The following is a 27052-nucleotide window of genomic DNA, read 5'->3' on the forward strand; positions in this document are numbered from 1 at the left end:
TTTTCTGTGAACCGTCCCTTGGAGCTCTCCTGGCCCCAAGCTGTCATTTGGCTTTGCTCAATTACCCACCCTTGCATCGTGGTGTTCACCCTCTGTTGTCGGATATATCAGTCTTTATGTCACTGTGTTTTTATGTTTGTGCATATTTTATGGGCTAATAGCCGTAAATAAATAAATAAAATGGAATTGATGAACCAGGAAATAGAATGGAAAATTAAACAAAAGAGACAGAAGACATTTGAATCAGCAAACAAATGTGGGAAACTACTAGCTTGGCAACTGAAAAAAAGACAAAAATTAAATACAATTACAAATCTGGAAGTGGAAGGAAAAGATATACATAACCCAATTGAGATTAGAAACTGCTTCCAGAAGTATTTTAAACAACTATATGCACAAGGGCCACAGAACGAAATGGACATAGATCGATTCTTGAAGATAAATGGATTACAAAAAATTTCACAAGAAAGCAAACTTATGTTGAACTGTAAAATATCTGACCAGGAGATAGAAGGTGCCATTCAAAATATGCAAGTAGGCAAGTCTCCAGGACCGGATGGGTTGTCTTCCTGCTATTACAGACTCTTGAAAGAGTGGCTATTGCAACCATTGAAGGAAGTCTGTAATGAAATCTTGGAGGGGAAGAGGGCACCAGAATCGTGGAAAGAGGCCTATATTACACTAATACCAAAAACAGAGACTGAAAAGACTCAACTTAGGAACTACCGTCCCATATCCCTATTAAATGTGGATTACAAAATCTTTGCTGACATTTTGGCTAAGAGACTGAAAAAAGTACTGATTGAGGAGATTCATAAGGACCAAGCGGGCTTTCTTCTGGGTAGACATCTTTTTGATAACCTGAGGAATATAATTGACATTTTGGAAAAGCTAGAAGTGAACATAAATACTAAGGCAGTTTTGATATTTGTGGACGCGGAGAAAGCCTTTGACAACATTTCTTGGAGTTTTATGAAAAAGAACCTACAGGGTATGGGGGTAGGCCATGGTTTTGAGAATGGTATTGGTGCAATATATTCAGAACAAACGGCCAAACTAATTGTAAATAATGTGGTTACAGAACAGTTCAAGATAGAAAAAGGGACACGACAGGGATGCCCAATTTCCCCTCTGCTCTTTATATCGGTCCTGGAGGTTTTGCTGAACATGATTAGAAGGGACCGGATGGTTAAAGGTATACAGGTCGGAGCTAAACAGTACAAATTAAGAGCATTTGCAGATGATCTAGTTTTGACACTACAGGAGCCAGAATCTAGTACTAAAAGAGTTTTAGAATTAATTCAAGAATTTGGTCAGGTTGCAGGGTTCAAATTGAACAAGTTAAAAACCAAAGCTCTTGAGAAAAACTTAACACCGATTGAGAGAGAGAAGTTTCAGAATGAAACAGGTCTGACTGTGGTTAAGAAAGTGAAATATTTGGGGATTAATATGACAGTTAAAAATGGGAATTTGTTTAAAGATAATTATGAAAAATGTTGGGCTGAAGTGAAAAAAGACTTAGAAATTTGGTCAAATTTGAAGCTTTCCTTGTTGGGTCGAATTGCAGCTATAAAGATGAATGTATTGCCTAGAATGTTGTTTTTGTTTCAAACTTTGCAAATTTTGGACAAAATGGACTGCTTCAAGAAGTGGCAGAAAGACATTTCTAAATTTGTCTGGCAGGGAAGAAGCCTAGAATAAAATTTAAGATACTAACTGATATAAAGGAAAGAGGTGGATTTGCCCTGCCAGACTTTAAACTTTATTATGAATCAGCAGCATTCTGCTGGTTGAAAGACTGGCTGCTTCTTGAGAATACAGACATTTTGGATCTTGAAGGTTTTAACAATGTATTTGGGTGGCATGCATATTTGTGGTACGACAAGGTTAAAGCACACAAAGCTTTCAAAAACCATATTGTCAGGAGAGCACTGTTTAACGTTTGGACTAGATATAAGGATCTATTGGAAAATAAAACTCCAAGGTGGTTGTCACCAATGGAGGCTAAGGCTCAGAGAAAACTTAACATGGAGGCCAAATGGCCAAAATACTGGGAAATTTTGGAACAAGAAGGGGACAGACTGAAATTGCAGAGTTTTGAGAAACTGAAAGATAAAGTGCGAGATTGGCTTCATTATTACCAGATAATGGAGGTTTACAATTTAGATAAGAAAGTTGGTTTCCAGGTGGAAAAATCTAAATTGGAAAAAGAATTGTTAGAATCCAAAACTAAGACTTTGTCAAAAATGTATAACTTGCTGTTGAAATGGAATACTCAGGATGAAATGGTTAAATCTGTAATGATTAAATGGGCACAAGACATTGGACATAATATTATGTTTGCTGACTGGGAACAGTTGTGGACCACCGGGATTAAATTTACGGCATGTAATGCCTTAAGAGAGAATATTATGAAAATGATATACAGGTGGTACATGACCCCAGTCAAGCTTGCAAAAATCTATCATTTGCCCGACAATAAATGTTGGAAATGTAAGGAAAATGAAGGTACATTCTTTCACCTTTGGTGGACGTGCCCCAGGATTAAGGCTTTCTGGGAAATGATATATAATGAATTGAAAAAGGTATTTAAATATACCTTCTTGAAGAAACCAGAGGCCTTTCTCTTGGGCATGGCCGGCCAAGTGGTGCCAAAGAAGGACAGAACTTTTTTCATGTATGCTACAACAGCAGCAAGAATACTCATCGCAAAGTATTGGAAGACGCAAGATCTACCCACTCTGGAAGAATGGCAGATGAAACTGATTGACTGTATGGGATTGGCAGAAATGACGAGCAGAATCCGTGACCGGGGAGAAGAGTCGGCAGAAGAAGACTGGAAAAAATTTAAGGACTATTTACAGAAATATTGTAAAATTAAGGAATGCTGAATGATGTTGGATTGAAATTGAGTGGTTTCTAGCTGTAATGATATAAAGGAACATGGATGAAAAAAAGGGTTTGGATAGAAAATAAGGTGATATTATAAGCTGTAATGCTTTAAGTTAGGGATTTGCTGAACAAATAACCTGAAATGGAATACAAGAAGGGGAGGTATGAGGAGGTCAGAGAAATTTGTTATTGAAAAGTATGTTTTTGAACTTTATGTCTTTTTAATCTTTTTGTTTGTTTTTTGTTTGTATAAAAAATTGGAAACTTTAATAAATATCTTTAAAAAACAACAACACACACACACAGAAGAAATGCACCTTGGGCTTCTTGCCGTGCAGCAGAAAATAGGGTGTGTCCCCTACCACTGAATTAAACGACCTGTTCAAGGTAAAATTGGTGGTCCGCCAAGACTCCCCCCAAAAGCGCTGTGGGAGCCCAGCATCAAACAGCAACGCTGCGGACATCTCCTGCAGCGTTCTGTTCCAGCGTTCTGCAACGCCATTCTGCTGGGGACTGTGTGGAGCTGTCAACCTGTGTTGAATTTCCTTCTGGCGGAAGAAACTTTGCAGCGCATACCCGGTGAACTCTCCGCCACGGTCACTCTGAAAGTTTCGCATGCATGTGGAAAACTGCAGTTCCACTGCCGCAATCCAATTTTTGATTAGCGGCGCAGCCTCACTCTTGTGTTTAAGAGTGAACAGTCAGCCATTCCTCGAAAAATCATTTATCAGCATCAATGCAAATTTGGCCCCGCCCAGACTGGTTACTGACATCGGGCCACACAAATCTGCATGTACTAACTGAAAAGGCCTAGTGGTCATCCTTTCAGACCTTGGGTATGGGCACGTTTTCACCTTTGCGTGCTTTACACGCTCTGCACTCAAGAAACTTAGCACAGGATTTCATTTTGCACCCCTCAGTGCATTCTGGGATCTTCTTCACGTAACCCCATGACACGTGAGCCATACGTCTATGCCAGAGATGAGCACACGCATCATGGACTGGAACATTGGCACATTACGCTTGAGCTGCCTCCGTGACATCTGGACCTGCAAGAGAAGCTTCTAGCACAAACAGCCTATCTTTACATTCCACACTGACTAGTTGTTGCCTATCCCTGGAAATAGAACACATGTTATTCTCAAAACAGACTCTATAATTGTCAGCAACAAGAGCAGCGACGGATAGCAATGCACAGGACAGTCCAGGAACGACAAACGCCTGTATCAAATTCTGTAAGAAAGAACAAAACAGTGAGCCAGTCTGTGTCAGAGCACGCTTAGTCCCATCTGTCAAACATACAGAGTTTCCAGAGACTACAGAGGTGCAGTTCCTCAGAAAACCACCAGAGGGCACGAGATGATGCAAAGCTCCTGAGTCAATCACAAAAAACAGCACAGCGTCCTGTTCACAGCTCCTGATTCTTGCCATAGAAGCTGCTAAATGTTTATGTTCAGGGCCATCTCTGCCAGCTGTCTTTGGCTTTTGCTTCCCACGTTTCAAAGAGCTCTTAATCTGGTTGCTCCGGGAGACAAAACCTTGGGCCCTTCCTGCACCTCCACTGGGCAGTCTCTCACGAGGTGGGAGGGAGAGCCATACCGATAACAGCAGCATGTAGCAAAAGCTCTCACAGCTTCTCCTCCAGCCATTCCTGCACTCACTGCACCCCCACCTTTGGGTGCACAGCCTGGGCCTGCATGCTCCCCAGCACTCTGGTTTCGGGCCTCTACATGACGTGGCCTCTCGGAGACAAAGCAGCAACTCCCAGCTGTATCTTCAGGAATGTGGCCTTCAGCCCCCACCGGGTCCTCGGCTTCCCCTCGGCCCTTGGCTCCTGCTGAGCTTTCACACAGACTCTTCAGCACCTGCCAGGCGGCCTGAGCAGTCTTGAGACCCTCCAGGTGGGGCAACAGCAAAGCATCCACACTTGCTCTCAGCATACAGAGCTCTCACTGCTCTCTCTGCTCTCTCTCTCTCTCTCTCTCTCTCTCTCTCTCTCTCTCTCTCTCCTTTTCCACAAGCAGCCTTTTCCCCACATTTGTCCTGATAACCAGCATCCTCTGTTTCATGGTGTGTATAACCGGTGTTGCAGTTCATTGAAAGGTGCAGCAGGCTGAATGAGAATCCTGTTTGTGTCAAGGAAGTCTGGGAATTAGACTTGGTGCTCTCTAAAGATGAGTCTGCCAGGGCATAAGAACATGAGAGCAGCCCTGCTGGATCAGGCCATTGGTCCATCTGGCCCAGCATCCTGTTCTCACATTGGCCAATGAGATGCCTCTTGGGGAGCCCACAAACAGGACCTGAGTGCAACAGCACACTCCCCTCCTCCCAGCCATACTGCTTCTGTTGGTGGAGTATGTTCTGTGGCCATTATGGCTAGTAGCCATTGAGCCTCATCATCCATGATTTTGCATATTATTGTGGTTATTGACAACTGTAAGAAGCCACCTAGGCCTGCTAGTTTAATTTTTCTTGCTGTGGTAATAGGGAAATCAAAAGGACAGGCGGAACATGTAGTGACGAAGCCGGAAAACGGCAGGCTCCTTTGGGCAGCATTTCAGGTGCCAGAAAGGGTATTTTTACATTTCTTGAAGCTTGGATCACTGAAAAAATAGTGTCTGAACAAAAATAACGGGGCCCATTGCTTTTGGGAAGGATCATAATTTGGTGGTGTGCCATATGCTTTGTATGCAGAGTCTCAAGTTGAAACTCTATGGCACCTCCACCTGAAAAAGGATTGGGCCACAGAGAGCTGCTGCCAGCCAGAGTAGACTTAATTAATTAATTGTGGGGTTGGAAGGGATCATGAGGGTCATCTAGTCCAACCCTCTGCAATGTAGGAGTCAAAACTGGGGTAGGTCAGAAATCCATTCTGACCTGGTAGAAGGCAGCTTTTGATTTCCTAACAACTCTCTCCATGAGGCAAAATACCAGCACACCTGCAAGGTCCGCCCCTTCAGAAGTTGGACTCCGAAGCCCCATCATTGTCGCGAATTCCTCGCGGCGCTTTCAGCAGAAATGCTCAGAGTCCCAGGTTTTTTCCAGTGCAGTCTTTTTAACGTGAGCTATATACAAGTATTTACAAAAAGCCATTTCCGACCTGGGAGGAGAGGGGGTTGCGGGCAGAAATCCCTCCCACATCTCACACGCGGGGGCTGGCCCTTGCCCCCGCGTGGTTAGGGAATCCCCGGGCGTGTCAGCGACCCGGCCCGCCAATCAGCGGGCCGGGGAGGCGTGGCCTAGCCTATTTAAGACTAGGCACGACCGGGGACCGCCCTCTTTGCCCCCTTTCCAGCTGAGCGGTTTTCCCATCCCACCCTCCCTTTAGGTTTAGCTAGCCTTGACCTTGCTATGGACTTCGGTTGGTCGCCGCAAGGGGCCTGGTAGGAATTTTTCCAAGTTGGCACACTTCAAGCCTTTTGGTTTTTTCGCCTACCTCGTAGCAAACGTCACAACTTATTTGGTATTGGCGGTTAGGCATTGGCAAGGGTCAATTGTTATGCAAATGAAGGGGGAAGGAAGCACCATCACCTTCCCCAAAAGTAAGGGTAGTCCGGTAGAGGACTCCGAGGGGCGTGGCCTTGTCCGAAACCTAGGGAGGTAAGGGCCTCCGGCACGCCCCAGAGCGGTGACACCCGTGGGATCCTAGTTGGCGTACTTCTTTTTTTTTTTTTAATAAATGTTTATTAAGGTTTTACAAAACAAAAGATTCATCATTTCAAAATGTATCATTTCCATACATAAAGTTCATATAAAAAACAAATACAACAGAAAAACAAAAATATATAGCAGAAAGGAAAAAAAGAAAAATAGGAAAAAAGAAAAAAGAAAAACCCACTTTCTTAAATTTATAAAGTTCCATACTCCTCTGTCTTGACCTCCTCACATCCCCCTTTTTTGTGTTCCTCTTTATTCCAATCAAATTCAGCAAGTTCAAAACCTTATTTAAACCATACTTAATTTTATATTCTTCTAGTTATTATGTCCCGATTTTTCATTATTTTAGTCCATACCTCATCTTATATACTATGACATAATAATGTTCTGTTCATAACCCCCTATCCTTTTTAACATTCTTCTTTTTATTCACATTTAACCAAGTCACACAAACCCTGTTACCTTCACTTCCCACATCATATTAACACTCAAAGATTTTACAGTATTTTTGTAAATAGTCCTTAAACTTTTTCCAATCCTGTTCAATCAAATCTTCTCCCTGATCGCGGATTCTGCCAGTCATTTCAGCCATCTCCATGTAGTCGATCACTTGCGTCTGCCATTCCTCCACGGTGGGTAGATCTTGTGTCTTCCAGTACTTGGCAAGAAGTATTCTTGCTGCTGTTGTTGCATACATAAAAAATGTTCTATCTTTCTTTGGCACCCATTGGCCAACTATGCCCAAAAGAAAGGCCTCTGGTTTCTTAGGAAAGGTAAGTTTAAATACCTTCTTGAGTTCATTATATATCATTTCCCAGTAAGCCTTGACCCTTGGGCATGTCCACCAAAGGTGAAAGAATGTTCCCTCAGCTTCTTTACATTTCCAACACTTGTTGTCAGGCAGGTGATACATTTTTGCAAGCTTAACTGGGGTCATGTACCACCTGTAAATCATTTTCATAATATTCTCCTTTAAGGCAATGCATGCCGTAAACTTCATACCGGTGGTCCACAACTGCTCCCAGTCAGCAAACATAATGTTATGACCTATATCCTGCGCCCATTTAATCATTGCTGATTTAACCGTTTCATCCTGCGTATTCCATTTCAACAGCAAGTTATACATCTTTGACAAAATCTTAGTTTTTGGTTCTAACAGTTCTGTTTCCAATTTTGATTTCTCCACCTGGAAGCCAATTTTTTTGTCCAGATTGTAGGCCTCTCTTATTTGATAATAATGAAGCCAATCTCGCACTTTGTCTTTTAATTTCTCAAAACTCTGCAGTTTCAATCTGTCACCTTCTTGTTCCAAAATTTCCCAATATTTTGGCCATTTGGCCTCCATATTGAGCTTTTTCTGAGACTTAGCTTCCCCTAGTTGGCGTACTTCAACAGGACTCCCACGGCTTGTGGACAACCCTCCCCGGTCCCCATGCCGGGTAGTCGATAGGAGCCAATGCCTAAGGCCAATACCTTCCAATTCTGTAATCAATAAAGTTGTGGCCTTTTTACGCCCATTAACCTTAAATTCTGTGTCCGGTGTCTTCATTTCACATGGGGGAGGGGACTTGCCACGCAAACAGTCCATACAGAGTACCTGCTCCTTAAGGCAAACGAATACTCACCACCACACCACAGCACAACCACCACACCACAGCACAACCACACCACAACCACACAACTGTTGCACAGGCTTTCCTTTTTAAAACAGGTGATAGCCAATCACATTCCCGCTGAGTCACTCTGACCCAGCACTTCACAGAGTATTGCATCAGCCTGTTGAAGCCTGCAGACTTACTCATCATCCTGCGAATCCCAACACTCCTCCTTAAGTCAAAGGCTTGAGACCTAATAATTCTCTTAAGTCTCGAAATTTAGGAGCATCCAAACATTTTGTATACAAATCCGCCACATTACATTTTGTGTTACAGTGCTGTACCTTTAACACATTTCTTTCCAAAGCATTTTTTACATTTCCGTATCTTATAGCAATATCTTTACTCTTGCTCTTAAAGTTCTATTGGTTAGCAAGCCGTTGTGCAGCCATGTTGTCACTTAGCACAGTGATTGGCATTTCAGAAGGTATTCCAAGTTCTTTTGTTAGACAAGCAAACCACTCTATTTGTGACACACATTCACTTATGGCTGAGTATTCTGCTTCACAAGTACTTGTGGCAACAAATGTTTGTTTCTGGGATTTCCACTGAACCAGGGCATTTCCAATATATATATGGCATAGCCAGTGGTAGACTTTCCATTTTTTCTGTCACCCCAGCTGGCATCAGCGTATGCATACACTTGCTGATCATATCCTGTATCCAGCACCAGTTTGTAATCTTTTGTGCCTTTCAGATACCTTAGGATTCTTTTAAGTGCTACCCAATCTCTCTGAGCCGGGTCTGCACTTCTTTGGCTTAACATGTGCACTGCCAATGTTATGTCGGGTCTTGTCCAACAACTTAAATATAACAGAGAACCCAACAGAGAATGAAACGCTGTTGCATTCTCACATTTTTGTCCTTCTGGTTCATTTTTGTACTGGGTAGTTATGGGAGTGTCAACCTCATTTGCCCTCTCCATTCCAACGGAAGACCTTATGGTCTTCAAACAAAATCCATTTGTGGATGGATGGCGGCTAACAGATTGAGGTTGAATCCTGACAAGACAGAAGTACTGTTTTTGGGGGACAGGAGGCGGGCAGGTGTGGAGGATTGCCTGGTCCTGAATGGGGTAACTGTGCCCCTGAAGGACCAGGTGCGCAGCCTGGGAGTCATTTTGGACTCACAGCTGTCCATGGAGGCACAGGTCAAATCTGTGTCCAGGGCAGCTGTTTACCAGCTCCATCTGGTACGTAGGCTGAGACCCTATCTGCCTGCGGACTGTCTCGCCAGAGTGGTACATGCTCTGGTTATCTCCCGCTTGGACTACTGCAATGCGCTCTACGTGGGGCTACCTTTGAAGGTGACTCGGAAACTACAACTAATCCAGAATGCGGCAGCTAGACTGGTGACTGGGGGCGGCCGCCGAGACCATATAACACCGGTCTTGAAAGACCTACATTGCCTCCCAGTACATTTCCAAGCACAATTCAAAGTGTTGGTGCTGACCTTTAAAGCCCTAAACGGCCTCGGTCCAGTATACCTGAAGGAGCGTCTCCACCCCCATCATTCTGCCCGGACACTGAGGTCCAGTGCCGAGGGCCTTCTGGCGGTTCCCTCATTGAGAGAAGCAAAGCTACAGGGAACCAGGCAGAGGGCCTTCTCGGTAGTGGCGCCCGCCCTGTGGAACGCCCTTCCAGCAGATGTCAAAGCGATAAACAACTACCTGACATTCAGAAGACATCTTAAGGCAGCCCTGTTCAGGGAAGTTTTTAACGTGTGATATTTTACTGTATTTTTGGTTTCTATGGAAGCCGCCCAGAGTGGCTGGGGAGGCCCAGCCAGATGGGCGGGGTATAAATAATAAATTATTATTATTATTATTATTATTATTATTATTATTATTATTATTATATGTCTTCAGTAACTTTTCGATTTTTTCCTTCTGACTCAGATAGTAGACGCCCTCCTCATTTCTCTGAACCTCTACTCCTAAGTAATTCTGAATTTCTCCCAAATACTTCAGTTTGTATTTGTTACCTAGGCTGTTTATAAACCAAGACACTTGCTTTTGTGCAGTTGTTATTAGACTGATATCGTCAACATACAAAAGTAAATAACAAACACTTCCTTGCACCATTGCTGAATATAAACAGGAATCAGCCAGGCTTTGTTTGAATCCCATCTTTTTCAAAGTTGTGTCTATGCATTCATGCCATAGACGTGCACTTTGGTGTAAACCGTATAGTGCCCTTTGCAGCTTTAACACCATGCTGTCTTTTTCCAGCTCATAACCTGGTATTTGCTGTAAATACACCTCGGTGTCAATAGGAGCATTTAAATATGCTGAGGCAACATCAAAATGATTAACTTTTAACCCTCTCAGACTTGCTATTGCTAAAACTGATTTTACTGTTTCAGCCTTTGCTGTTGGGGCAAACACTTCATCATAATGTATCTTTTTCCTTTGTGTAAAGCCCCTTGCAACCAACCTGGCTTTCCTCTGACAACTACCATCAGCCAGCTTTTTCACTTTAAAAACCCACTTACAGCTTATGGGCTTTTTACCTTCAGGCAATTCTGTAGGTACAAACACATTGTTGTTTAGCAGAGAGTTATACTCTGCCTGCATTGCCTTTAACCACGCCTCTTTCTCTGGAGTAGGTAACTCTTGCACTTCTTCAAAGTTTTCTGGCTCAGTTACACAAACCTGGTTTATGGTGGCTGGGAACCCATAACAGTCTGGAGGTTGACCTTTATTACTTCTTGCAGACCTCCTTGGTTCATTAATCTCACCCCCTGGGCTACCTTCAGGACTGCTTTTGGGGTGAATTGATTCTGGAGATTTACCTCCTCCTGTCCCTGTTGCACTTTCTTTTCCCCCCTGCTCCATGCTAGCAGCTGGAGAAAAATGATCAACCTTTACCTCCTCCCTTTCAGTTTCTCTGGGAGAGCTGCCAATTCTTAGCTTTGTTTCAGCTGCCTCAACAGGTATGCTCGGCAGTAAAACTTTTTCTGGCAGCAGGTTTGCATGTATCTTGGGCCAATTTCTTTACTCATTAAAGCTGGCTGATTGACTATAACTCAAAAGATTTTTATCATCTTCAAACCTGTAGGCTTTCGTACCACTTTCATACCCAAGAAATAGCAACTACTGTGCCCTTTTCCCACCTTTTCTTTGGTTCTTTACAGGTATGTCAACCCACGCCTTTGTCCCAAAGATTCTCAAATGTTGCAAACTGGGACTTTTGTTATAGAGAATTTTATAGGGTATGTCATCTAGTACCCTTGACCACAAGCGATTCCCAATATAATTCGCGGTCTTAATACTCTCAGCCCAGTACTTAGTTGGAAGATTTGCATCTGCTAACAATGCTTTCATTTGTGTCTGCAAGACACCTCCCCTACGCTCTGCTACTCCGTTCTCCTGAGGCGTTGCCACATTGGTAAGCCTATGTGTAATCCCTTGGGAGCGCAACCAGTTTCTTAGGGAGCTTGCCATAAACTCTCCTCCCCTGTCTGTCTGAATAGAGCACACCTTTTCGCCAAGTTGCCTTTCTACCCTTCTTACCCAGAACTTCAAAGTTTGGGCAACGTCAGACTTTTGCTTTAATGGATAGACCCAGCCAAATCTAGAATAGTCATCCACTAGGATCAAACAGTACTTGTTATGGGAGACACTTGGTGGAAAAGGAACAGTTGCATCAGCATGAATCAACTCCAGTGGTTTTTTGGTTTCTCTCTGGCTTGCTCTTGCTACTGGGCAAGCCCTTCTTTTAACCTCCTTGCAGATATTGCAGTCTAAGTAATTATCACAACTTTTTATGTTTTTTATCCCCCCACACAACTCCAATGTTTTGTTCAGCACCTTAAAGCTAGCATGAGCCAGACGCCTGTGCAGGAGATGAATACACATATCATGGGTTGGGACATTTTGCACATTTGCAACCTTAGACTCACACTGCAGTACATACATATTAGTTCTAAGGTTAGCATTTGCCAACACTGCCCCATTTTGCTTTATCTGGCACTGATCTCCCACAAAGTTTACTTCAAAGCCTGCTTTTGCCAAGTCTGGAATACTCAGGAGATTGTTTTGCAAACTAGGCACACACAACACATTCCTGAATGTGTGTCCCAGCTGTGGGAACACAACCTCCCCCTCACAAACCACATTAGCTTTCTGGCCCGTAGCAAGACTTACATGTTTTTTGTTTGAAGCCCTGGCATCAGTTAGCAATCCTTTTCTTTTACAAAAGGTTTGAGAAGCTCCACTGTCCAGAACCCACAGCTCTTCCTTTTCTTGACCATCTGCAGACACCCAAGCGGTAGACTCTCTCTGCTGCCTCCTGTGTTTCTGCTGTTTTTGTTGTTTTCTCGGGCAGTCCCGCAGCAGATGTCCACTGGACTTGCAGCAAAAACACCTTTTTACTTTGTTGACCACCGGCTGGTCTGCAGCAGCTCCTCCTGGCTGTTTCTCCGGCTCCCGACACCTCTGCTCTTCCCGGCTGTTGTTCCCTCTGGGATGCTCCAACAGCTGGGCTGAGGTCATCTTTCGCTCTGCACGCCTGTCCTCCTCTGCATACAACCGTCCAGTAACGTATTCCAGAGTCAGCTTATCAGTCTCTACAGACTCAAGGGAATTGACCAGCATATCATAGCTGTCATCAAGGGAACTCAGGACTATAAAGACTTTGTCCTCTTCCCCCATAGGCCTCCCTCTTAAGGCTAGCTCCTGGAAACAGCCTGTTAGGAATTTTAGGTGGTTCACCAGGGACTCCCCCGGTTTCTTCCGACACCGGTACAGTCTCCTGGTCAATGTTATCAGTGAGCCAGCTGTCTCTCGCACATGGACAGCCTTGAGCGCATTCCACGCCTCACTTGCCGTCACCTTATCAGCTACGTAGACTAGCTGGCTGTCGTCCACTCCAAGAATGATCGCAGCCAAAGCTTTCTCATCCTTTTCTAGCTGGGCCTCTGCTAGTGCCAGCTTTTCATCGTCGTCCTCATCCTCCTCAGGGGGCTGCGGTGGAGTTTCCACCACCTTCCACAGGCCCTCACACTTGAGGAAGTGTTGCATGCGGACCGACCAGATGCTGTAGTTCGTGGCCGTCAGCTTCTCCAGCAACACGCCAGTTCTGAACTACTCCATCCCTGCAGCTCACCTCCAGCACCCACGGCTAGATAACTGCCACCTGTACTCTTGCGCAGCGGAAGCGTGCTGGGCCCATAACCCTGTCGCGAATTCCTCGCAACGCTTTCAGCAGAAACGCTCAGAGTCCCAGGTTTTTTTCAGTGCAGTCTTTCAATCATCTCCAGCTGTTGACCATGGTCAAGATCACAGACCGTGTGTGGAGCCAAAGTTTGACTGTGTGAGCCTTGTGTGTTGCCTCAGGCAGTCCAACAGTCCTGGTGTCTCTCCTGCCTCCTTGCAGTGGGAAGTTCTGTGTGCCAGCATGGTGTGACCCAATCCTCTTGAGAGGAGGCAGTGTGAATCAGCTCAGCTACCAAAGCCACATGGAATTGAAAACGAGCGACCACAAGCCCGTCAGCTCCCTCTTCCTCACAGGGGTAACACCTGCCCTGGCCAGGGCTATCATCTATTCAGGGTTTTTAGTTGCCTGCTATGTGGCACCTCCTTGAATCTGGGCTGGCCCTGACCAACAACCAGGCCCCTTTCCACAGAGCTCCTCCTTAGCAAATGACTTCTGGTGCAAGGAGTGGGCAGGTTTTGGCTCTGTTAAATCCCTATGCTTCCATTCTCCACTGTTCTGAGTACACACTGCTCCTGCAGGCATGGCAGACCACATGGGCTGAACTATATACTTTAACAGTTGGCTCCATTCATGCAATGGAGCTTCTGTGGCACTTGGCTTGGAGCCCATTGGGTCTGGAAGTCACAGAGCCACTTCTGAGCTCGAGAGGAGGTGGGGTTGCGGGTCCCCCCTCCCACACACGCGGGGGCTGGTTTTGGCCCCCGCGAGAACGAGGCAATCCCCGGGCTTGTCTGCGATCCAGCCCGCCAATCGGTGGGCTGGGGAGGCATGGCCTAGCCCATTTAAGGCCGGCGCGCCCAGGGACAGCCCTCTTTGCCTCCATTCCAGCTGACCGGTTTTTTTCGCCTGGTACCGTCGTGGACTCGCCTTTCCCTCGTGCTCGGCCAGACCTCGCTCAAGAACTGAAATCACTGTCGGGACTTTGGTGTCAGTCAGAGCTGAAATCACTGCTTCGCTTTAGCATGGTTGCTGGTAGCAGAGGGTCAAGGCGCACAAACGGTTCGAAAGGGAGTGCAGCGGCGCTCGGGCTCTGCGGTCTTGCCGGACTAGGGAGTATTGCAGCGGTCACTTATTGGGTTCGCTTGCGGTGAGCTGTGCTACGCGGAGGGAAATCCTTGGATTAGCGTGCGGTCTAGAATCCGGGTGAAGTATACTGAGCGGGTCTTCCGTGGCTGTTCTTTCCTTCACCCTCCCGCACTAGGCACCATTTAACTGTGCCTTGCCTTATTTTGCCCTGGTTCCTTGGTCCCAAAGGCAATCTGCACGGCAGGAACCGAGTGAGCAAGGAGGATTGTAAACAGCGCAGCCCTCCCTGCCACGTTTTCTGCCAGGAGGCCTCCATTCTAAAAAAGGGGGGGGCTTGGCAGCTTTATCTTGCGAGAGCAGGGTAATTCTAACAGTGTTTCATAGGGCTTTTCTCCCATTACAAATCCCTAGCGTATCACTTTCGGTCGCCGGTTTATTTACAGTTGCCAGGGTAACGGGGGCGCCATTTTGTTTTACGCCACGTGGTGAAGCGCAAGCGGCCATTTTTGGTGAGGTTCTATAGCCGACAGTCAGGGTTTGTGGTTTACAGTGAAGCTCCGGCGGCCATCTTGCTTTAGGCCACGCGGCGAGGTGTGGGCAGGCTATCTTTAGTAAGGTACTAGAACCGGGCAACACTGTCTTTACTGTATCATTTGCTCATTCCTTTACTTTAGCGCCTGCAACCATCTAGTTTGAGGGCGTGTTTTCATTAGCGGTTTTCAGTTCAGGGGCGTTTTTGTTTCGAAGAAGCATTACCTGGCGCACGTCGCCCACGCAGGGGGTTGCCTGATTAGATAGCGCTAAATCTCGGGCAGCATTGTAAGCTTCATCGCTCCTGCGAGCGGGGCAGTAAACAGCAGGGGAGCTTTAAGCCTGGGAACTTTTAAGTCCTTTTTAAGTCTGTAAGGTTTACCCACGGGCTACAGGTCACGGTATTGCGATTCACTTGAAGTGCTTGAGCATTGTTTGGCGTGCTGTTTTTCCGAGGTTATTTTTCTGTCGCCGCAGCAGTGCCGCAATCTAAGTGCGGGGTGTATTGTTTGAAGGTTTAATTATCTGGCGGCTGATCTGTAGTTTGATTGTTTTGCTTTACACGGTTCAGAGAGTGGCTGTTTAGTTGGAGGATTCCGGTTATTGGCCAGCATATGTTTAGTACTGCTAAGGCACAGCTTGCCTCAAGTTAGAGTGCTGGGTGCATCCATTTAGGGATAATTGTTTGGGAGCTGATTCATAAGTTAGTTGCATCTCATTACATTTAAGTGCCTGGAGCTTAAATTCTGGTTATTCAGCAGTGGAGCTGCTGAATAATTTAAAACTACTGTGTTGCTAAAGTAAAATAAAATAGATAGATAGATAGATAGATAGATATAATAATAAATAAAAGAAAAGAAAAGAAAAGAAATAGTAATAAAATAAATACAATAAATAAATAATAAAAATATAAATAAATAAATAAATAACCCGAAGCATTTTAGGCCACTCAGTTGGTAAGCATCTAAGGTGGTCAGGATTGTTATAAGACCTGCTGTCTAAGTGGCTTACAGTGGGGAAGAGCTGTTGTCCCAAGCTCATACAAAAGCAACCAGGGGCTCTTATTTGCTAGCGTTCAGGGTACATAATACTGAGCTAGCCCTCTGTGTTGCCTTTTTCTTGCAAGGATAGCGTGTCAGTAATTATTTGGTACTAAATCCTACCTGAGATAATTCTCACCTCTGATAACTGAACAACCCTTAACTTTAATACCTATTGGGCGGTCGTTCATTCTGAGCGGCTTCTAGCGGGTACACATTTCCACCAGTGTGGACAATACTGAGCTAGTGGTTCGCAGATAATTAGAAGGTTTCTTTGTGTCTTTTTAATTTCGGAATGGCTTCTGGGGGTAATCAGCAGGCTTCCTCCACCGGTAATCAGCTGGGATCTTCCACGGGTAATGGAGGCGCTCAATTGCCAGCTATGCCCTGTGATCCTCAAGCCTTTGCTCAATTCTTCATGGCTTTTGAAACATTTTATAGGCAGTGTAGGCCGAGGGCTCTGGCACTTCCAGCGCCGGAATCTTCACAGGAGGCTATACTCGATACTCCCCTTAACAGTCAGGAGCAACAGGGCACATCAGTCGCTGCGTCGGTCAGCGGTCAGATAGAGACCACGGCAGTCGGACGCCCCAACACTCGCGCCCAATCAGCCATTGCTAAGAAACCCACCTCAGGCACCGGTAAAGGTAAGGCACCCGCATAGAGTGCCGGTAAAGGAAAGGCGCCTGCAAAGGGGGCCAGCAGTAATACCATATCACAGGCTGTATGTTCCCCCAGTGTTTTTCAGGAGCAGCAGCCGCAGCACAGTTCTACGGAGGGTAGCTCGGGTTCCGACTCTGATACAGAGCAGCTGGAACCCCAAGTCGCCCAGCCAGCAGCCAATGAGAACTCGGCCAACAGTGAGGTGCAAGGGGGCAAAAGAAAGTCCAAGAAGAAGCACACGTCGGCTAAGAAGAAAAGAAGTAAGCAGTCGGAGACGGAGGATGAGTCAGGTACGTCTTCCTTGGATTCTGGATACTGGGGTTTTGGGGAAGATAATCATGGGATCCCACTTTGGGCGCATGAGAGAAGAGCTAATTCGCACTGTAAGACATTCAATGGAACATTGGAATGGAAGGATGGGGTGTTGGTAGAAGATGTAAAGATTTCCACCAATCAGTCTACTGATTTTATATTAGGGAACCATTTGTCCCAGAGGAAGAGGAATAAGATCCTTAATGGCGACTATGTAGATATGTTTACCCTTCTCCCTCCTACCAAGTTAACTGGGAAAGGGGAAAAGAAGCGCTCTTTCGGTAAGCGGAGGTATAGGATGCCTAGGGCTGAGCGCACCTTTGAGAACTGGTTGGATGGGTACCAGGTCTTCATGGGAGTAATTTGCGCAGCTTACCCCAAACGTTTGATGGATCTGGTTGCTTATTTGGCTCACGTGAGGCGGGCTCACACACTGGCGAGTGAGACCGCGGCATTAACCTATGATGAGAATTTTCGTAGAAACGCTTCTCTCCTGCCCTCCACCCGGTGGGACCTAAGGGACCCTAATTACTGGGGCGAGGACGTTGGCCCTTACATCGAAAAGAAGAACCAGGAATTGGCCAAGTCGGGTAAGACAGAGGCAAAATGGCGCCGCCAGTGCTGGGAGTACAACAGGGGTGTGTGTTCGTGACCTTCTTGTAAGTATCTTCACGAATGTGAGGGGTGCCTGGAAAACCACCCCGCCTTTAAGAATAAGCAACAGCGTGCTTTAAGAATAAGCAACAGCCCTTTTGGGGGGCAGGAGGTACTTCAACAACAATGCTAGAGGTGCCCCCGGATCCTCTCACCAAGGACCCAGTAACCGCCAGTAACTTGTATCTTGGTCTCGCCTTCTCCCCCATCCGCCTCCAGCCCCTCAAAACCCTCCTAGACCAATACCCCGATAGAAAAGCCACAAAATACCTTTGGGAAGGATTCTCCATGGGGTTCAGAATCCCCGTGGCATTTCCTCCCAACACTGGGGATCCCCTAGCTCCAGCCCCCTAGCACTGACAAGAGGAGGCCCATAACTTTCGACATTCTGACCCAGATCCATAAGAAATTAAGAACAATATGCTGGTCAAAATATGAAGCTCGCCTATTCTCAGCTGCTTATTCCATGGCCTTCTTTGGTGCCCTCCGTATAGGGGAGGTTGTATGTGAAGGGGGAGGCGGCCCACAGCCAAAGGGGCATCCTCCTAAGTGACCTGACCCTGTCCAGTACTGACCTGATGGTGCAAGTACGGAGCTCTAAGACGGACCAGCAGGGTAAGGGGGCCCTCCTTCGCTTACCAGCGGCATAAGGGAGTGGACCTTGCCCGGTTAGGGATACTAGGCGTTTCCTCTATTTAAGACCCAACAGACCCGGCCCTTTCTTTATTCACGCGGATGGATCGCTCTTGGCCAGGCACCAGTTTACTTGCGTGATGCGCATGGCATTGGCAGCATGCGGGCTGCCTGCGGCAGAAATTGCTGCTCACTCCTTTCGGATTGGAGCCGCTACCACTGCGGTACACCTCGGGCTCTCAACTGAGAGGATAAAGGACTTGGGGCGGTGGAAATCTAATGCGTATAAAGCGTATGTTAGAAAGAATCTATGACTAGCTGCCTGGTTCCTGACCTGGGTTTTTCTGTTCATTTTCCTTCCAGAATACATGAGGGTGCACATCTGGTTGGTGGGCCACAGCATTGTGCATTGGGCTAAGAATCGAGCCATGAGCACCGGTTTGGGGCAAAACTTGAACTTACCTTCAAATGTTGAGGTGGCTTGGATTACGCGAAGAGGGATGTGCTGGAATGAATTCAAGCCAGCCATGATGGTGAGAGCCGCTTCTGAGGGCCCACCTGATGCCTTGGTTATCCAGTTGGGGGAGAATGACCTAGCATACCGCAAAGCTATAGACTTGAGATGGAACATTTTTGATGACTTTGCTGATCTGATGGCGGTTTATCCAAACATTACTATCTTGTGGTCCTCGTTGCTTGAGAGGAGGACATGGAGGGATAGCTTGAGCCCGGTTGCAATCAATAGAGCAAGAAAAGTGTTGGAGCGGGCTGTGGCGCGTAGAGTGGTGGCTCTGGGTGGGTGTGTCATTAGCCACCCCACCATCAATTACAGCAATGAGGCCCTCTACAGAGTTGATGGCATGCATCTGTCAGATGCTGGAAACGACATTTGGTTGGGGGACATCATGGCCGGGATTAGGAGTTGGTTACAGGTTTGAAGGTATTGGCGGCGAGCTTTGCTCGATTGGCGGTTAGGCATTGGCAGGGGTAATTGTTATGCAAATGAAGGGGGAAGGAAGCGCCATCACCTTCCCCCAAGGAAAAGGGTAGTCTGGTAGAGGACTCCAGAGGGCGTTGCCCTGTCCGAAACCTAGGGAGGTGAGGGCCTCCGGCACGCCCCCGAGCGGTGACACCCGTGGGATCCTAGTTGGCGTACTTCAACAAGACTCCCACGGCTGGTGGATAACCCTTCCCAGTCCCCATGCCAGGTAGTCGATAGGAGCCAATGCCTAAGGCCAATACCTTCCAATTCCTGTAATCAATAAAGTTGTGGCCTTTTATGCCCATTAACCTTAAATAATGTGTCCAGTGTCTTCATTTCACTTGGGGGGAGGGGACTTGCCACGCAACCGCTGCCATCCCTGGGGAAGCTCCCAGAGTTACAGTACTTGCCTCTTTCAGGGCTGGGAACAGGGTGGTGCATCAGGCATTTCTGCTCTTAACACATGCCCCCTTTTTAGTCCATAGCCCCAACAAATGTGCTCTGTTTCCCCCCCCCATAGGTGAAGGTTGTGGATGACCGACGGTACCAGAAAGTGTTTGAGGATATTGTTCAGTTGATGGACAGAATGGAGAACGAATTCCTTCCCTCACTGGAGCTCAGCAGGAGGGAGGTAAAGATGAATAGGATCCTCTCCAGCCCCTTAAAGAGGGTTTGCTGCAAACCCCCTTTTCTCCTCCTCTTTCCAACCCTCCTCCATCAAACCTTGGGAGTTTTGTAGAGCAGGGGAGGCTTAACATTTGTGGGCTACATTGCCCCATGCTCAAGCCTCCAAGGGCCACACATCAAAGCAGGTGAGCCCAAAGTGTAAAAGTGTGTGTGACCAGCTTTAAACAAACACACACACACACAAATGAACTGAAGCCCCAAAATGCTGAAGGGTCCCAAAAAACCTTTTGGCATCGCAGGGAACCAGTGAGAGCAGTCCGTCAAAAAATTACTTTTTTAAAAAAATATGCGTATTTTTACGTTGTGGAGGAACAAAAATATATTGGGGAACATATAGAACTAGCCAAACTTTTAAAAACCTCAATGAAATGTAGACTAAAAGAGAAAGTTACATTGGGGGCGCAAAAATCCTTTAGGAGACAAATAAGTGCTTTCCCTTTTTATATTCTTTTGTTAGGATCACTTTCTCTTACCCCCCCCCCCAGTATCCTGTCACCATTTTCTGTGCAGCTGCTGCTTTGGAGGACTAGAGAGGAAAGTGGGGTGGGGGTGGGAACTGAGTAGCTTCTTTTCCTAATTCTTGAAGTTAAGGTTTCCCCCATACACCTGTGAGAACAGGATGCTGTACTAGATGGGCCATTGGCCTGATCCAGCAGGCTCATATTGTGTCCTTCTGTTAAATTATTCACTATCTTAACTTTTAATTTACAAACAAACAAACTTGGCTATGCCAAAGAGTGTATCTACCTGACCTCCTCCCGTTTTAGATGAGACAGTGGACATTTCCCTGGATGTGTACGTCAGCAAGGACTCTGTGACGCTTCTCAATTCAAGAGAAGATAAGATTGAGGATATCTTTGTCCTTCACCTTGACCTTGGCAAGGACTATTTCCTCACCATCAGTGAGAGCTACCTACCAAGCTGCTTTGGGACCTCCTTGGAAGCCTTGTGCTGGATGAGGCAGCTGATTTGCGAAGTTCCCGTCACCAGACTTATTGACCTGGTAGGGAAAGGGGTTCATTTACCTGGCAGGTTCATTTGCTGAATGTCTAACCTTCCCACTCTGCTTGCCTGCTTGAAAAACAGCTGCTCTTCCACTCAGAAATGTGGGGGCTGGGGGTCCTTCGCTGCATTCAGCTTCAGCTTCTGTAGCTGTGCATTCGCTTCCTGTGTGCTGTTCATGCCTGTTGTTTGCATTGACTGAGTCATCCCACGTTCTTGTCCTCCCACCTGCCCTTTCGCAGGGCCACTAAACCGTGTGCATTTCCCTGCCATCTGCCCAGATACTGTTCAGCCAACGAGCTGTTTCTTTCTCTTCTCAGGGCCTGTGCCATTAACACACTTTGTTGTCTTTTCCCCACTTTTCTTTTGCTCTTGCCTTCCTCCTCTGATCTCAGGGAGAAGACAGCTTCCTAGAAAAGGTAATAGTTGGTTTGATATCCTCTAGATGTTATTGTAGTGGGCTCAAATCAGGTACAGGCAACGCCCCGTTTACACGGGGGTTGCGTTCCGAGGTACCGTGCGTTTAGATGAAATTGCGTATATTGGGGACAGCATTGGAAAAGCCTGCAAACACCCTCTAAACTTCCGGAAACCCTTTCGAAAGGCCTTTTGAAAACCAGCAGCACTTGCCAGACTCCCTGCAAAACTCCTTGCTCCAACTCTCCACAGGCCTCAAAGGTCGGTGCAAAAGCTCCTGGGAGGGAGTCTAGATGCTGTTTCCATGCCACTTTGCCGCGTTTGTGCTCTTTGGGGGGACATTTTTGCCCCTTCAAGTGCCACTTCCAGCTTTGCGGCAGTGTGCATGTGCCTCGAATGCACGTAAATGGAGTTGCCTGTACTGGAAGGCACTTGTCAACGATCAGCAGCTGCTCCATGCAGTGGCAGCTGGTCCCTTAGGGCAAACCAGGCACTACCCCACCAACCTCACTTTCCTCTCAGGCAACCCGCACCTGCCTGCCTTCTTACTCAAATCCAGTCCAGGTGGTGGCTCTAGCTCTCTGCTTTTTTCTCTTCCCTAGTCTCAACGTGGCCCTTGTAGAACTCAGCAGAGGAGAACAGAGATGAAACCAGAATTTGCCATCACTACTTGTAACTGATTTTGCTCTGCTTGACTCTAGGTCCGCTTGCGATTGGCAGCATGGGAGGCAGAAAGCCCAGTCTCATGATGCAGGCGCCAGCCCCCTCTGGCCCCAAGAGCCAGTTTTCTCCTTGTCTCTGTGCTCAGCAACTGCTGCACAGGCTATGCCACTCTTGCTTACTCTTACCACCTGAGCACTGGCATTTGGGAAGCAGTAGTGGCTGCTTTGGGGTGGCTCAGGGAAATGTCACTCCTCTCAAAATCAGATATACTTGGGTGTATTATCATAGCCACAAGGAGACAGTTGTTGTTGTTTAGTCGTTTAGTCGTGTCCGACTCTTCATGACCCCATGGACCAGAGCACGCCAGGTACTCCTGTCTTCCACTGCCTCCCGCAGTTTGGTCAAACTCATGCTGGTAACCTCGAAAACACTATCCAACCATCTCGTCCTCTGTCATCCCCTTCTCCTTGTGCCCTCCATCTTTCCCAACATCAGGGTCTTTTCCAGGGAGTCTTCTCTTCTCATGAGGTGGCCAAAGTATTGGAGCCTCAGCTTCACGATCTGTCCTTCCAGTGAGCACTCAGGGCTGATTTCCTTAAGAATGGATAGGTTTGATCTTCTTGCAGTCCATGGGACTCTCAAGAGTCTCCTCTAGCACCATAATTCAAAAGCATCAATTCTTCGACGGTCAGCCTTCTTTATGGTCCAGCTTTCACTTCCATACATCACTACTGGGAAAACTATAGCTTTTACTATACGGACCTTTGTTGGCAAGGTGATGTCTCTACTTTTTAAGATGCTGTCTAGGTTTGTCATTGCTTTTCTCCCAAGAAGCAGGCGTCTTTTAATTTCGTGGCTGCTGTCACCATCTGCAGTGATCATGGAGCCCCAGAAAGTAAAATCTCTCACTGCCTCCATTTCTTCCCCTTCTATTTGCCAGGAGGTGATGGGACCAGTGGCCATGATCTTCGTTTTTTTGATATTGAGTTTCAGGCCATATTTTGTGCTCTCCTCTTTCACCCTCAATAAAAGGTTCTTTAATTCCTCCTCACTTTCTGCCATCAAGGTTGTGTCATCTGCATATCTGAGGTTGTTGATATTTCTTCCGGCAATCTTAATTCTGGCTAGGGATTCATCAAGGAGACAGTGGTGACTGTCAATTTGGACAGCTGTAGACATTTAGAATCATGGAGGATAGGTTTATCAGTGGCTACCAGTCAGGGCTATTTATTGCCACTATTATCATAAACCACATGCTTTTGATTACTAGTTTCTGGGGAACATGATGGACAGAGTGTTATTGTCCCCGTGTCCCTATGGACTCCCAAGGGCATGTGGTTGGCCATTGTGGGAACAAAATGCTGATCTAACCTAGCAAGGCTTCTGTGTTCTTTAGCATGCATCAGCTACTCTTGCACTAAGACTCTGATACAGTATGTGTCATTCCCCACACCAATACACTCTCTCTCTCTCTCTCTCTCTCTCTCTCTCTCTCTCTCTCTCTCTCTCAAGACAGGGGCGGGGAGTATTGGCGGCGGGGGGTGGGGATGAATTGGGTCCTAATCAACAGCTTCCCTGGGGATGAGAGGAAGTGGAGTTGGAATCAAATTCTCCATCCTTGCCAACTCCTTTTAGTGATGGGCTGCTTGCCATTGCTGTGCTCCTAAAGCTCTCTTGCTCCCCCCTCCTCTCTTTCTCTTTCTCTTGAATGTGGTAGCTTGAGATAGAACTAACCACCCTGAACATTTCTGGAGAGGAAGATGGGAAGGAGGCAGGAGGCATTGTTCACCAGCTGCTGTGTGCTGCATTGCCCATACAAAGTAGTGGGCTGGGGCTCCAGCTGTTGTTCAGTTTCTACCACTGCCTCTGCAACGTGTTCTAGACAAGGGGTGGTGAACATGTGACCCCATCATCTCATCATGCTGGCTGGGGCTGCAGCCCATCAACCTATGAAGGCCCATCCATGTTCTGTTGCTGTTTTTGTTACTTATTTCCTGCCCTTCACCCTAAGGTCCCAGGGCAGGTTCCAACAATTAAAATAAAATGTTAGCCAAACCTCATGTCCACAGCTGCATATTCAGTAAGCTTTTGGGTGAACTGCACATCCGGAGTGGGAGGATTACTAGCTGCATATTAATAGGGGGAGGGGGAGCTTGGATTTGGGGTGCGAGCAATTTGTTTTTTGTTTTCCCACTTGAGATGCTTGTTGTGGCTAGGGCCAGGTGATATGTTAATTTATATATATTTTCAAATCAGTTTGAAGTCTATATAGTGATACTGGTTGCATAATTTCTGACCTGGCAATATATTGCGAATCATGATGTGTGTGTGTACTATGCAAAAAAAAAAACAATGTGGGGGAAAACTGTGAAGCCAGACAATGCTTCTCTAGATTCCTGCAGCCCCTGTGCACTCTGCCGGTTCAGCTTTCTCCTGCCCTCCTGCAGGGGGCAGCAAATCACAAGAGAGCAGGCACCAGCAAAAATCACAATGCGGGGAAAACCGTGAAGCCAGCCAATGCCTCTACATAGCTCCATCTTATTTTAGACATCGTGATATATTGGTGTATTGCAATGTTTAGCTAGTGATATATCACAGTGTTGAAAGCCAGATATCGCCCAGCCCTGGTTGTGGCCTCAGGGGGCAAGACTTGTCCACCCAGCTGGAGCAAGGAAAGAATGCATACAGGCACACATTCTGTCAGGCTCTCATGCCAGTCCCGCTTGTCATTGGACCTCCAGGAGAAGCAGTTTCTGGATATAGTACCCCAAGATGGTGATGACTCCACTGAGCGGCCTTTGCACATACCCAAGGAGATATGGCTTTTGGTGGACCACCTCTTCAAGAATGCCTGCCACCAGGTGAGCTGAGGGGGACTGTACCATTTAAAGGATGGGTGTTGGCCGGAATCCAGTACCAGTTTTGGGGTGTGCAGGTTCCAAACGTCACAATTTATTTATATCTTAGCTACCAACTCGCTCTTACAAACTCCTGCTGTGAGTATAGTGGCACCTTGGTGGAGCAGCAGTGGGTGGGACATCCAGCATACGGTATTCCTTAGAGCAGCTCAGAAAAACCCAAGTGTTCACAACCATTGTCTGTCTATCCCTAGCAAAGCGGCTTTCTGAGACTCGCCACTAGAAGAAGCGGGGAATGATTTCACTCTCCCATTGCCCAAAATCATGAGAAGGGTAGTAGGAATGCTACTGTGGAAAGCAGGTGGGATACAATTCTCAGCCTTTGTGCCAGCTTTCTTGGTGATGGGCTTCTCTCCATTGTGGCATTCCTCGACCTCACATTATGTACCCCAGGGCTGGATTGTTCTTCATGCTGTCCAGGATGTACCTCATCCCTTCCTAACGCATGGGTGATACTCTGCTTCAGGAGGACCTCTTCCAGACCCCGGGCACGCAGGACGAGCTGCAGGAGATAACTGAGTGCCTGGACACCAGCATTCCCGAGATCCGTATCCTCTTTGGGGGACATTGTTGGGGAGCAGGGCTGCTTGGTGGTTTTGTTTAGCTCTTGGCTGGAGTGGACCTCACTTTTATATACCTGGTGGCTTAGGTTCCTAGGCCACCCCATCCTTAAGGCTCTGGGACACATCAAAATGAAATGCCCACAGTAAAGTCCAGTCATGCATCCAAACAGCTTAACAGCTTTAACCCCCATTTGAAAACATCAGCCTGGCTAGATAGAGCAGAGGTGGGGAATCTTGACAGGCCCGCAGGCCCCACATCTAGCATCATACGTGGTATCAGGTGTGGAGACAGGTAAAGACATGGCTGCAAAGGAGCTTCAAGGGTAGGAATTCCCTAGAACTCCTCTTCATCATCCGTCGGCCCGAACACCTGTTGGACCAACCTACCCCTGGGCTTGGGTTTGTCAGGGAAGAAATTGTGGAACTCCTCCACTAACCCCTGGTCAGTGAAGCAACCCTCCGGTACCCAGGTATTCTCTGAGCTAGGGGCCCCTTCCCACGCTACCAGATACTCTAACTGTTCCCCACTCCACCGAGAATCCAGTATTTCCGTAACCTCGTTGCACTGCTCCCTCTACTCCATTTCGGGTGGTGGGAATTCCCCATCCCCACTACCCTGTCTCATTCCCCCTTCCCTGTAGGGGGACAGCAGCGACCTGTGAAATACCGGATGTATCCTCATGCTCTCTGGCAGCCTCAGTTTAAATGCTACCGGATTGACCTGCTGGGACTCCTCAAATGGCCCCACCCTCCTAGGTTTGAGCTTCTTACAACCTCCTCTCCAGGGCAACCCTTGTGTGGACAACCACACCCTGTCTCCCACCCGGATGACTTCTCCTGGTCGTCGATGCTTGTCGGCCTCCCTCTTGTAGACCTCCTTAGCCCTGTCCAAGTTCAATTGAAGTTGTAAGTGGATCACCTCCATTTCCTCCGCAAAACGTTCTGCCACAGGCACACTCCACGACTCCTCTCCCCTCCCCGGGAAAGCCCTCGGGTGACGCCCGTGGTTGGCAAAGAATGGAGTCATACCTGGGGACACATTCTCTACGTTGTTGTATGCAAACTCTGCTAGAGCTAGTTTATCCACCCAGTCGTTTTGTCTCTGACTGACATAACATCGCAAATACTGTTGCAAAACAGCTTTTGCCCTCCCCGCCTGCCCATTGCTCTCAGTATGTCTCGCCATGGTGAAACTCACCTCTACTTGCAACAAATTCATGAGTTTGCGCCAGAAATGTGAGGTAAACTGAGTTCCCCTGTCCGAGACCACCCTTGCAGGTACCCCATGTAACCTAAACACATGCCCAACAAACAGCTTGGCTGTTTCTTCCGCCGTCACGGCATGCGAGCAAGCCACAAAATGGCACATTTTGGTTAGTAGGTCTACCACCACCATGATTGCTGGTTTACCCTTTGACTTGGGCAGATCTGTGATGAAGTCCACCACAACCACCTCCCATGGCTTTCCTGGTGTGGACAAAGGTTCCAGCAAACCTGCTGGCGCCGCCCTTTCCCCTTTGGCAAGTGTCACACCCTCT

General features: G+C 47.1%; 1 protein-coding gene across 1 annotated transcript in view; it reads left to right on the plus strand.

Moving 5' to 3' along the window:
- The window catches only part of LOC128406122 (inositol polyphosphate 5-phosphatase OCRL-like), a 47460-nt gene extending 21036 nt beyond the window's left edge, over window positions 1-26424 (plus strand). Inside the window, exons 7-14 of the mRNA XM_053373146.1 lie at window positions 13583-13718; window positions 16769-16973; window positions 18646-18720; window positions 19827-19895; window positions 20719-20954; window positions 24775-24894; window positions 25418-25520; window positions 26156-26424. Coding sequence (XP_053229121.1) covers window positions 13583-13718; window positions 16769-16973; window positions 18646-18720; window positions 19827-19895; window positions 20719-20954; window positions 24775-24894; window positions 25418-25520; window positions 26156-26424 — 1213 coding nt within the window. The remainder of the gene's footprint in view (window positions 1-13582; window positions 13719-16768; window positions 16974-18645; window positions 18721-19826; window positions 19896-20718; window positions 20955-24774; window positions 24895-25417; window positions 25521-26155) is intronic.
- Window positions 26425-27052: the final 628 nt, after the last annotated feature.

Source organism: Podarcis raffonei, chromosome W (genome assembly GCF_027172205.1).
Source record: "Podarcis raffonei isolate rPodRaf1 chromosome W, rPodRaf1.pri, whole genome shotgun sequence".
Classification (NCBI taxonomy): domain Eukaryota; kingdom Metazoa; phylum Chordata; class Lepidosauria; order Squamata; family Lacertidae; genus Podarcis; species Podarcis raffonei.